Source organism: Pelecanus crispus, chromosome 1 (genome assembly GCF_030463565.1).
Source record: "Pelecanus crispus isolate bPelCri1 chromosome 1, bPelCri1.pri, whole genome shotgun sequence".
In the NCBI taxonomy this organism is placed as follows: Eukaryota; Metazoa; Chordata; class Aves; order Pelecaniformes; family Pelecanidae; genus Pelecanus; species Pelecanus crispus.
Window position 1 is genome coordinate 42280901 of NC_134643.1, and position 12768 is coordinate 42293668.

General features: G+C 38.3%; 1 protein-coding gene across 1 annotated transcript in view; it reads left to right on the forward strand.

The window, feature by feature from the left end:
• TRHDE (thyrotropin releasing hormone degrading enzyme) overlaps positions 1 to 12768 on the forward strand; it is a 210334-nt gene that overhangs the window by 92264 nt on the left and 105302 nt on the right. Inside the window, exon 6 of the mRNA XM_075707003.1 lies at positions 9762 to 9899. Coding sequence (XP_075563118.1) covers positions 9762 to 9899 — 138 coding nt within the window. The remainder of the gene's footprint in view (positions 1 to 9761; positions 9900 to 12768) is intronic.

A 12768-nucleotide genomic window follows, 5' to 3' on the forward strand; every position in this document is an offset into this window, starting at 1 on the left:
CCCCAAAAAATGAGGGATAGAGTACAAGCTTCATGAATCGGTTGCAAAAACAAGAACTACAAACCTTATTTTCTGTAATGATGGCTAAACAGAGCAATATTCCAGCATTCTGGGTGGTGTTTTGTCAGCAGTAATTCATACCTGTGAAATAAAAATAAAAGATGTTATGGTGTATGATACCACAGCTCTTGGCATCAGGAAAACACAGTAATATGCCAAAATCCTCTTTCTAAAGAATTGGGAAAGTTAGACAGTTAACTTCTTTATCTTGTAGTTCTGAAATGTTACCCTTGAAAGTTTCCTCAAGAAAGTCCATGGACTAAAATGTCAAATTCAGCTTATTTTCAGCTTATTAAAGATTTTTTGTCACATTTTCTTTTGGATAAGTGTAGAAGCAGAAGACTGGTATTCAATTCCAGAAAAAGAACTTTTGTCTGGAAATGCAGCTTGGGCAGTATGGATGCATCTGAATCAAATGGATCTATCCACAGCTTCCTACCTAACTTGTTGGATGCTTATAGGCTACGGGCACATAAGCTTTCACCATTAAAGCTCCGTAAGCCCCTGAAGTTTTGCTAGTACTTGTCTGGAGGTGCTTCTCTTATAGCAGCGCTGAACATTTTTCAGTGTCCATCTTATTTAGCATTCACAGACTTGGTATGGCTGGACCTGAGACTCTTGAGGTGAGCTATCCATTAGGCATGCTCACACCATTATAACTTAAACCAACAGCACTGAGTTCTGCACAAAGCAGAGAGCCATGGATTTTGTCTGAAACCTGTTTTCTGGCTTTTCCTTCTTCTTTAGGTTCTTTAGCTTGCTTAAACATTTCTTCTTCCTCTGAGGTTCTTGATTGCATGAGTTTTTCTTCAATTGTTTTATAGGCTTTTCTTTTACTGCAGGAAAGATGGATGGATAACAATATTGACCAAACTGCCATGGAGTTGTAATGCTTTATTGAGCCTTCCAGCAGGTCTAGAATTTCTTGTCGTGTCCAGAAGGTGTTTATATACTTCATCAGGCTTGCATAATCTTGATGAGAAAGGAAATCCAGTCCTTATTAAACCCTTGCCATCCTTATGCCCTGGATCCTCCTATTAAAATTTTGGGTGAAAACCAGAATGAAGAGTCATTCTGATGGAGGTGTCTATTATGCGTTGCAGTTAATATAAAATACATCAGAACTCTCCTGAGGAAGTGGACAAAGTTTTGCTGGTTTTGAAACAGGAAGGTGAGCTTTCTGTGCTGAGATCCTTCATGGTTCCACCACTGGTCTTAATATCCTTTTTAGAATTTAAGCTACTTCAGATCAAAGCTAGAAATTCTCATTTCCGTCCCTCAGCTAAAAAGTAAGTCCCTGCATGTTAATTTTTACATCTTGAAGGTGAAGCTGTCTTTGATTTTGCAAGAAATACTCTACAGTCATTAGACATTTGCCATGGAAATGAATTCACCATTCTTCCCATTTCAGCCTCTTGCCTTGCCTATCCCCCAAATTAAGAGTTTTTTGAAATTCTTGTTCTGAAGTGTCTCAGATTCTTATTCTTAAATCTCATTCCTCGAGGTCCTGGAAGCTTAAACAATTGTTTCTGTGTTGTCAGGGTGGTTTTAAAAAGAAAGCTGTCTCTGCAAACTGTTTCCCCTAGGCATCAGAGAATTTTGCTTGATCATGTGTGCTCAGAGTAGTCATCTGCATGTGAATTCCCTGGCCATAGCTATTTCATGACGTAGAAAGAGATGACGTTTCTGTATTAGAGGCTTACCATATAACTGTTTGGTTGTCTCTCCATGCCATCAAAAAGCAACAGCAGCTGGATGTGAATTCTTAAGCTGTAAGATCTTACGACTGATACAGGGTAATCTCATCTCTGTGGAAGGTGCCTCTGCTAGTTTTAGGATCAGAGAAAAGAGAAAATTACAGCAGAAAACTACATGGTGGTAATTTCCACTTCATAGCCCTGTCTTTTCTCATCTACCCTTCTCACTTTCCTCCTTTCAGAGGCCTGTTTGCAACTATATATTCTATCTTCCTCTCTGCTTGTTTCTCCCATTATCCTGAAGTCCTTTGTATGCGGCTTTGTAAACGAAGGAGTTCAATGGAGACTTACAGATCCAGGAATTTATTGACTGATCTTTTACCTCCTTGTTTTCTGGTAGAAGGAACCATCATGTTTGTCCTTGAATGTCTCTGGTATTGGGGTAGGTTTTGAGGACTATGACAGCAGGAATTACTGGCATGTAATTTTCCCTTTCATCCATCAAACGAGCGTCAAATACTTTAGCAGTCACTACCCAGCTTGATGCTGAGAAAGCATTTCAGAGAGCCCAGCTGCCTTCTCCCTTTTCTTTATTATATAAAAGTTAGCTTTGCTGACAACTTTATTGGCTGAGTCAAATTGTAATACATCAGTGATAGCTTTGAATCCTCTGCCTTCTCTATCCATTGAAGCTCTGGGATAAGATCTCCCACTTTCTTGTGTGCTTACTACTTTTATAATTAGGGATGGTCATATTTGCCAGAAATTTTCTTAGTATTAAACAATTGTGATTGAAGTATTTGGAGTGAAACTTCATGTCTGCATGGAAGGGCATCTTTCATCTTCCTTAAAGTGAACCATGCTTCCTTCACAGTACTAGGTTCCACAGTCTAGACAATCCTGCTGTTACTACAGGTAGCTGAAAATAATAATGAGGTTGCATATCAACATTTCTGTTTTAAAAATATGTGCTGCAAGAAATTACCTGTGCCTAAAAAAGTTAATAGAAAACCATTGAACCGAACTTCATTACATAAAGTACTTTGACCATCGTGCAACATGCTGCCCAAATTCTTGATAAATGGTCTTTCTCATTGACTAGGTTGAAATAATAAAAGTGAATACAGCCATTAGACACATGCATATCTTTAATGTGCTTTGACTCAGATTGCCTCCTAAAGTGTTTGTCTCCACCTGTAAAGTTTTTTTAGGCATTGTTTGACTCATAGAAAACCCAGGAAATCATTATAAGTTTTGAAGTAGACTTAAGACATGGGCCTTTTTGATTTATTTCATTATTATTTTGGCATTTCAGACCTGAGCTGTAGCCTGCTTGATCCTTCTAACCCAACATAAATACCACGCTGGCTCAGCATTGAGAGAGATTCAACCTCTCATTTTTTAAAACTACTTTCATCTCTTCTTTTTTGGTTAAAGGCTCCCCATGCCGGTATGAAGTAAGCCTTTAATTAATACCACATGGAGTGTTTTTTCCCTTGGTAAGTGCTCAGTGAAGTCAGCCCTTGCATGATTTTCTGTTTTAACTCAACTATGGGGGAAGCTTTCAATGTAAAATTAACTAGAATCTCATGTATAATTGACTTTGGCAGCAAAAAAGAGATATGTAAAGGTAAGCTGCAAGATCTTCTGGTTGCTAATTAGTAGTCCTTTTTAAGTGTACCAGTTTAGAAATTCTTATACTAAATTTAGCTTATAACTAAGAAAATAAATTTCCATCTCCACATGGTCTTCCTTAACACAGTTTCTTTTTTTTATGCTCTGGAAAAGTGGATTAATATATGGAATTCTTAACTTTAAGTAGTTAACTCTTAACATTTAGAGATCAGACAAATGAATATCAACATTTAGATGAAACATTTATTCAAGAGATTAAGTACAGGTTTGGAGAATGTCAGTGTCTCTTCTTTCTTCATGTCATTATCTGCTCATCTTGAGAGAGCAGTTAAAATGACATTATGATGAGAGCTTTTGGGTCATGTGAGTTCAAATCTCCTGAGTTCAGGGTTTAGATGAAGCTTTGGTTCCGGAAAGAAACTTCAGTCAACTAGCTGAATTTCACATAATTTTGAATTAGTAACCACTTTGTCTTCACTAAAAATGAGAAAGAAACTTTATGGCAACTTTTGCCTCAAGGCAAGGACTCACTGCAAGGTAGCCCTTCTGAAACAAGAATAGGCACTTCATCAGGAAGTATAGTTGATGTGGGAAGTTCAGTGGCAAAGCTGTAGCTGCATATTTGAGGGCATCCATACTGGAAGACTGCGCTTCTCAAATTTTCAGCTGTCCTGAATGTGCTGCCACTATTTATTTTAAAATTGTGGCAGTGTGCAGTTACTTTGAGCACAAGCTGGTAAGTAATTTTTGGTGTGCCTGTAAAACATCTTTGTTTCCTTCAGGACTTAGCTCATTGAATCTCATCACTTTCAGGTTGAAATAGAGTGTAGGCATGCAAAATCCATCCAGCAAATGTTAGAGCACCTGAAAAGTATTCTCATTGATGGTGACCTCTGGCAGTTGTTGCTGGAAGTTGACTCAGTATACCAACCACATCTCAAAGCCACTTTTCATTTAAATGTTATTTACTGTTTCTTGAATTGAGGTGAATTTCCCCTACATATTCCCCCTGTGGAGTTCGAGTTAGAGGATAAACTTCATACTTTGTTGCCTAATGTTTTAAAATGCTCTGCAGAGAAATGCGTGAGGAGACAGTGCATCTGTGTTCATCAGTTTTCTTAATAACTCTGTTTCTGTGAAGGCAACTACATACAAGGTGACAAAACGTGATCTTGGAGAATGAAACTGGCCTTTTTTTTTTGGAGTGCTGGTGGTCAGTATGTGTTGTTTCCTTTTGGAACACTCCCTTTTTTGTACTGTATCCTCCCATTCTGTAGGCCTACATTTGGCATAATGGATCTGGTGTGCAATCAAATCAAAGCTATACCTGAAAAACAGATTGGTGAGAGGAAACAGCAGTTGAAGTAGCTGGTGAAAGTGCTTTAAAACTCCAAATCAGCTACCCATCTGCTTGGCTACTTAAGCAGGTGGTCATAAATATCTGGTTTGGCACTTCACTGAAAAGAAAATACATATCCAGTTCTCCTTCCTGATACTCAAAGCTATTGCTCTTCCTTAACTACGAACTCCTAGAACATCTACGTTGCTTTATAACAACAAAAATTGTCAGTCAGTGTGAAAACGTCTCAAGCACAGGGACAGAAATTTTGCAAGAACTTTGCCTGAAAATGCAGAAAAGAGGGTTATGAAGGTACATACAGAACTGTGACATATTCACAGCTGATAAATGTAGAATGTGTGGTAGGCCTCTTACAACAAACTATGCTCATAATGGAAGCACACCTGCAGAGATATGAATTAAAAAAAAGCAATCTGTAAGCTGTTCAAGCTATTTACAAAAAAATTACTGTTGGGAAGAGAGAAAGAGAAAGAAATGTTGCTTTCATTTGTAAGTACTCAAGAGACTTCCTGTGCTATGACTTAGGATTTATAAGCATGTAGACAGAAAGAACTTGGTTTTGGCCCCCAGTGGATCTTTTCTGGACTTAAGGTTTTTTATTAAACCTTAGGTTTCCTCATAGATGGTACTCCTCTAGTTTGTTAAGCTTCACCCTGAAATATATTGTATTAGAACTGAACTGCTGGTAGTGTATATGCTGGTGTTTGATTGCTTTCAAAATTTGCCCCTATTTCTTTTTCGCTAGGGTGCCCTTTCCCTGTAAACCCAAGTATTGTGTCTTGCAAATGCTTGGTTTGTCAGGCATGAGAGATCACTTATCTCCTTTGTATTTCTGATGGCTGGTAAAGCTCTATATTTTGGAGAAGATATTTCCAGCAAATTTGTCAGGAAAATCATTTGCAGATTTGCACACCAATGTTAAGCTTTATTTATGTAGATTTCTCAGTCCATAAAGTGTTTGAATGGCTGTCCCAGAACAAAGGCGGTGCCTTTAATATTGAGGCCTTTGATCTCTTCTGCGTACTAATTACCAGTTTTGCCTTTCATTGTGCTATTCCTTTTGTTCCACTGTTGGATGTTTTCCAATTTTTTCATTTTAATTCTTTTCCCTGGTATTTCATATTAATTTTTAGAAATTATTTTTATGTGACTAACTTTAAGTATTACATTATTGTCATGCCAACTTGTACTCTTACATTATGCCTCAATATGATATTGTAAAATCACCAGCAGCAACCCCTTTCCATTACATCATCGTTATCCTGTTATGCGCAATAAATTTTTAATGGCTCTTGAAGGTACAGTCTTTTCTGCCAAAAAAATGTTATTTCACAATTGCTTTCTTTCCATTTAGAGGTGGACTAGCTGAACGGTGGGCATCCTGTTGGAGATTAATACACAAAGAGTGACCACTACCTTTCCATAAACCTTCCTCCCTAGAACAAGGTGAAAATAAACCTGAACCAGGAAGCTTTCTTGTGGATAGCCAGTTTCTTACTCCTGATTCTTTTTGCTATGGCATGATTTACACTACAGATCCACATTTTAAAATCTTCAGATTATTTCCATAATGTGGAAGAATTGCTGTAGGTGGAAAGTTTCTGACCCTGTTACCCATAGCATTTGTGCTGCTTTTCCCCAAAGTAGTGCAATTTCAGTTTTCACAATAATTAAATGTTGGCTAAGGAGGGGAGAGAACAAAGAAAGGATAAGTCTTTCAGGACAACCTTGTACCAAACAGAGAAGGTCTTATTGGCGAGGATTAAAAGAAGTCATTCCTATGAAGAAACAAATACTTGAATCTAGTGACCACAGATGTTTGGGAAATAATCTGAAAATGTAAATCTTTGAAAGGCACGTTCGTCTGATAACAGCACTTCAGTCCCTGCACCTGGAAGCATTCTCAAAGAGTAAGAGGGAAAGTAACCAGAAATAATTGTCATGTCTTTTCTTCTCAACACAGGCTTGATCTCCCAGACTGTGACTATCCACAGTTCAAGGAAGGCTCTGAGGAGAGGAGGTAAAGAGATGGGACTCCAAGTGGGCAGTAGGAAGATAAGGAGCAGATGGGCTTCCTGCTTGCCCTTAAAGAAAGGCACAAATTTGAGTGGAAGCACCTCTGTCCTTATTTCAGACTAGGCTTCTGCTGCTGTCATACCAACTCCTGCTCAGAGCCCTGGCCCTATGTTAGCACTGCACAGCATTGCAGTTACATGCAGCTACTGACACTTTCCAAGCAAAGCCTCAAGGCTCACCTGAAGCCCTCTTTTCCTTACAGGTGGATCACAGTCTTTGGGTTTTCTCTTGCAGTTGAACTCCCTCGGAGCAGGGTCATCTTGAACAATATTTTGTCACTGTTTCATGTCTAGCTGCAAACCTGTCACCTACTGTGTTGACAGCTCGCTGGTCTCATCGAACTCATTCCAAGATTGATTTTCTTTACAATTTCTGTGCGAGGTGTTTCTTTAGTCCTGTAGGTATCGCGTTAAAACAGATCAATTCCACCATACTGTGTAGGGTAAAATAACTAGGAAATAGAAAGCCCCTCTTCCATCGGTAGAAGCAATTGGGCACATGTGTTGGCCTTTTCCCCCTAATGTGCTGATAGGACTTTAATAGCTGAGGTAGTGTTTCTTCAACGTAATTAAGGCAGTTCTAGTTTCTTCCTGCGTTTCTGTTTCCTGTTGCCTCCTCAAGCTGCAGGCCCCCTGTCAACCAGCAAACTCCTCTCTCTCGCTCTCTCTGTGTTTCTCTGGAGTTATATTTGAGTCCCATTTTGAAATCTGCTCTCAGAGGCTTCGTACTAAAGATAAAAGGTGGGAATGTTTTAGAAATCCTTTTAGTTCAGTAAATTTAGCTTTATAGGTCAAAAGCCTTCTTAATTCTCACTAAAATGCAGGTTTACATGTTTGGATGCATACTAGCTATTCCAGTTGTATTCCAGTGTGACGGTCTGCCATAAATTTCAAGGAAGACTTTTCAGCTATGGTGACTTGAGTGAGCTATCATGAATCTAAAATGCTCCTTTCCAGCCCCTTGGGAGATAACCAAAGAAACAAGCAGAAAACCAAAATGTAGCCTGTCCTTTTTATATCTTTTGTATTCTTATAGCTTTGCTTTATGTTTCCTACGTGCTGATTTTCTTGATTCCAGGTTCTGTATTTAAAATATTAATTTGGGATTAACAAGGGTCCTTTTAATGAGCTAATTCCAAACAGTAACAATTCAATCCTTCAGCTGTTTGCCAACTGTGATATTCAAACTGGAATTTGGAGACAGATCCATACCTCTGTGTGTTCATACCTGTATGTATTACATATCACACATCTGATGAAACTGGGGCTCTGTTACTGACTAACAGAGAATGTGAGTGAGGTGTAAGCAAAGCATCTACAATCCTTTACACCTCAGCAGTTTTCCCCTGAGTAGGACTGTCATAATAATTGTTTCCCTACACCTTTTTTTTTTTCCCATAAAGAAAGGGCAGTTACTAACTGCATATGCCTGAGAAAATTTGGAAATGAACAGTAATATGAACAAGGTATTACTTTTCCCTTCACAAACCTTACCTCACGCAGCCAGATGAGAACACTAAGAGTGTGTTGGGTAATTGGCTTTCCTGCATCTCGTGTTTTTAATTGCCTGAATATACAATCAGCTCAAGGTACATTTCTTGTGCTGTAATGAATTTTAACATAAAGGTTTATTTCCAGATGGATCAGCACTGGAAGAGCTTTTTGGCTGTCTTATAAATATAATTTAAATTAACACATTGATACCAAAACCTTGCCACCCAAGAAATTAAACATAGAATTTATTATGTAATTGTGTGGTTATTTTATGTCTGGACATCAAGGTGGCTTTCGAAAAAAAATGCAGCATTCCCTAGGGTTTCTCTATATTATGGCACTAGGTTGACATTCATTCAGGAACCACTGTAATTTAGATAAAGTTTGAGATATGTCATTTCAGGGTAAACCAAGCTTATTTAAACCGCTGATAATTTTTAATCATTCTTTGCATTTATTTGTGACTTGAAAAAACAAGTAACAGTCTTTTGGATTAAAGACATCTATATAAATGCAATATGAGGAGTTTTTAAGGCATCTCATTTCTCAGCTGAAAAAGTCCCATCTAGTTGCACTGTAAAAGTGAGTGCAGCACAGTTCATAGAGTATACCTGAACATTTAATTAATGTTGCTGCCAGTGTAAATATGCAGCAGTTTTGACATACCTCTGCAATCCATATTTATAGAAGGTATAGAAACAAATTAGTATGTTGGATGTTGTTTGGGTTTGCACCTGCCTCTGATGTAGCTGTGACTTTGACTATGCTATTTAACTTCTACATGCAGCTATTGTCCCACTTGTAAAGAAAGATAATAATGGTGTCCTTCAGATGGAAGTTACAAAGTTTGTAGAGCACTCAAGCTCTTGAGGAGAAAGGATTTCTATACCAGAATTATGAAAGACAATGCAGGCATCTGCTGTGACACTGCTGTGGGCTCAGTTCATTGTCCTGTCCCACGTCGACCTGCCACATGAACTTGGCACTAGCAGCCAGGTGACTTAAACTTCACTAAATAAAGCAGTAATAATGGTATTTACCCATCTCTGTCAAAAGTTTTTGCACCTGCGTATGCAATGAGCTCAACGACTTGTAGCATCCATATATTTTTGTGATTGAAGACTACGTCATTTCGCCTCTCTCTCTACCCCTCGTAACTGTGAATGAATAGTCATAATCAGAATTGCAGTCTGCACATACAGATATATTTTGATTCATTTAATAGTCTTTAATTTAATTTCAGTCAAGTTTCATTGCAGCAAAAGATCTCAAGTCAGAGTCTATTCCATATACCTGTTCAAGATAGTAGGAGGTCGTGGTGGCTTACATTCAAACCAGAAGGTCTGATTTTAGTCAACTGCCTCTGAGAACTCTGCATCATTTCTGTATTGTTGTAAACGTGTATTTGTCTGTGATACTGCTGCATATGCTGTATTTCAGGAAAAGCAGAGATTTCTGACCGATGTCCTACATGAAGTGATGCTGCTGGATGGTTTGGCCAGTTCACATCCAGTATCCCAGGAGGTGCAGCAAGCCACAGATATTGACAGGGTGTTTGACTGGATTGCCTATAAAAAGGTGAGACTAATTAAACCTATCTACTCTCTATATAGATATGTCATTAGCTATTAGAAGATCATGTTCCATATGTAAAACAAATGCCATTGTAAAAATATATACACTACAGTGGCTACTAGTTGGGAAACTTTAATTTCTGCGGAATATACTTGGAATATACTACAGTGATTTTAGCCAATTACATTCAGCACATCCAGTGTTATTAAATGTTATAAATAAACATGGGAGGCTGTCAGAATTCGGCAAGAAGATTTGGGTTTTTTTATTACTATTTATTTTGTGGTAGTGTCTGAATTGTGTTAGATGCTTTAAAAAGCAGAAGGATGTGTAGTCTTTGTCTTATTGAAACTCTAGAAAACTTGTCAAGTGCTAAATTGAAATGTAAAGTTTTTTCTGTTTCCTCTACGCATGAGAATTTTTCTGTCAGCTAGTGAAAGCTCTGAAGTCATTGCTGCACACGGAGACTGGAGGAACTGCCTTCTGGGGTGATGAAGGAATATGGATTGAATTCAGGCAATTTCAAATTGTATTTCAATGAATAGAAAGCCTGTTGGCCAGCTTTGAGACTGAACAGTTTCTGTGCAGGAGTGAGAGGGCTGCATACTTCCACCTTCTCCATCATATGACTGGGCTTGCTGTTAGCATATGGCCCAAAAGCTGATGGTTTCCATCATACCACATGGTTATTCTCTGCTACATGGTATGATATGTAATACTGTGCCTTAATATCACGACCAAATGTGCTTGATGTGTGATGCAGAGGCTGCTGCCTGCAGGCTTCTGCTGTGAAGGCTGTACTGGAGCTCTCTGCCGATGATTCAGTTACAAGTGTCTTTTGACCATCACGTTTGCTTTTGATAATCTTTTCTTCTGCATCATTAGCTGCCTAACATCAGACTGTAACAAGGCAGCAGCAGCGTAGCACTGACTTGCCTACTGAGCCTCCAGTTTATCCAGTGCTCATTCAGGGCTAAAAAGGAGGTGTATCCTCTCTTACAGTCATTAGTTATTACCAGTCAGCAATAACTTCATCTTGATCCTCTTCCATGAAAGGATCTTGTGCCTTTAAGAATGGGCAAATGAGAGTCTGCGTATATGTCCATGTAATAGGTATAGGATGTAATACGCAAACACAAAATACTTGGGAAAATATTTAAAAATGCTGGGGTTGCTCAAGAGCCCAAGTAACATTTTCAAAAATCCCTTAGCTGGCTTTGAAAACATTACTCTTGGTCAATTAAGCTATAATAGCCAGCAGCTTTTAGCACACTGAAGTATTCTCATTGTTTAAATGTTTCAATCATATGTTTGCTGGTGATAGCTGAACCTCGGTAGCTTCAGAGGCTTATCTCACATCAGTATCTTAATATTTCAAGCTAATTATTTTTTCTAATTAGTATGATAATAGTTATATCACACAGTAAACTGTAATACTTGACACTTAATCTTTTCATCTTACAAACACTTTGCAAACACTAAGTAATTTTAATTTACATTGAAATGACAAATAGGACAGTAAGACACGTCTGTATACTATTAGCTATTTTATGCAGGCTAAGGATCACTCTGTTTTCTGTGCAGATTAGAGTATGTTCTCTGTCTTGTATCTGTCCATTTAAAGGTTCCCTTTTCAGTGTAGCAGTGGCCGTGCGCAGTGGAGATGGCAGCATCTCCACTCAGCTTCTCTGGTGGCCAACTCTCCCGAACCCTAGGTGACACTGAATGTGTTCATAGCAGGGCCTGATCCTGTAAATTTTGAACCCAGCTACCAGATCTAGCAAACCACCTTGAGGAATGGCAATGAAAGAATTTACTAACACACCTTCATAGGTGAGAAGATTAAAAGACTCCTTCATCCATGAAGTCTTTGTTTTTCTGTCTGATAATTGTCTGCTATTCTCTGTAACCATTCATCCTTTTGTTTTAGATACAAGCAATATCTAATAGGAAGAAACTTTCCTGACTGACTTCCTAGCTGCTCTTTTCACTGTTTCTGTAACTTCCTCCAAAACACCTGACACTGTTCCCTTCTGAGGATAAATTAGAGCAAATTTAACAGGTTGTAGATTTTACACTGTTTCATTCCTATGTAACCTTGTATGCATGCATGCATGCATTGCACTTAAAATCAACCAGGGACACAAGCCCATTTATTAGATACCTAGAACATTTGCCTATCCTTCTAGCTCTTTAGTGTCTGCCAGTGTAAATACCGTGATGAATGGTATGTCGACTAAACCCAAACTGTAAAATTATACTGAAGGCTTTTACCTGGTCAGGCATGTGCTCAGATATTTTCAGGTGCCTCAAAGCACTCCTTACACAATGAGACCTGCTGGAGGGATGTTGTTGCTGGTGTTTCTGGGATGGCTTTTTGGTTGTTTGCTGACTTATTTTTTAAATTGCTGTCAAGTATTCAGTTCTCAGAATTTTTTTGACTTCAGTAAACTGTGCATCAGAAACATTAGTGAGGACTGTCTTAAATAAAATGTTCATTTTTAAACAGTCTAGCACTACGTGTAGTATCTTTTCCCTACGTTTTGGTGTGGTGGTTTTTTTTTTTTTAATTCACTTTTAATTTTTTTTTGAATGTCCACTTTGTGGTCCGTGGGACCTTGGATTGTCCATGTGATCTCTTTTCTCTCTTCACAATTTTCTGCACAATATTGAAATGATGAAACTTTCTCCCATCTAATTTTTGTTCAGTGAAATGACAGTCATAGAATGTCATTGTAATTTGATTGTCTTTACTGTCATCAATATGGCATAAATCAATTAGACACCATTAAAGTGCCCATTTCTGCTAGACACTCAGCTGTCATTTTAAAGATATGCCTCTTTCTCTTTCTATATACTTCAGTGATGACCA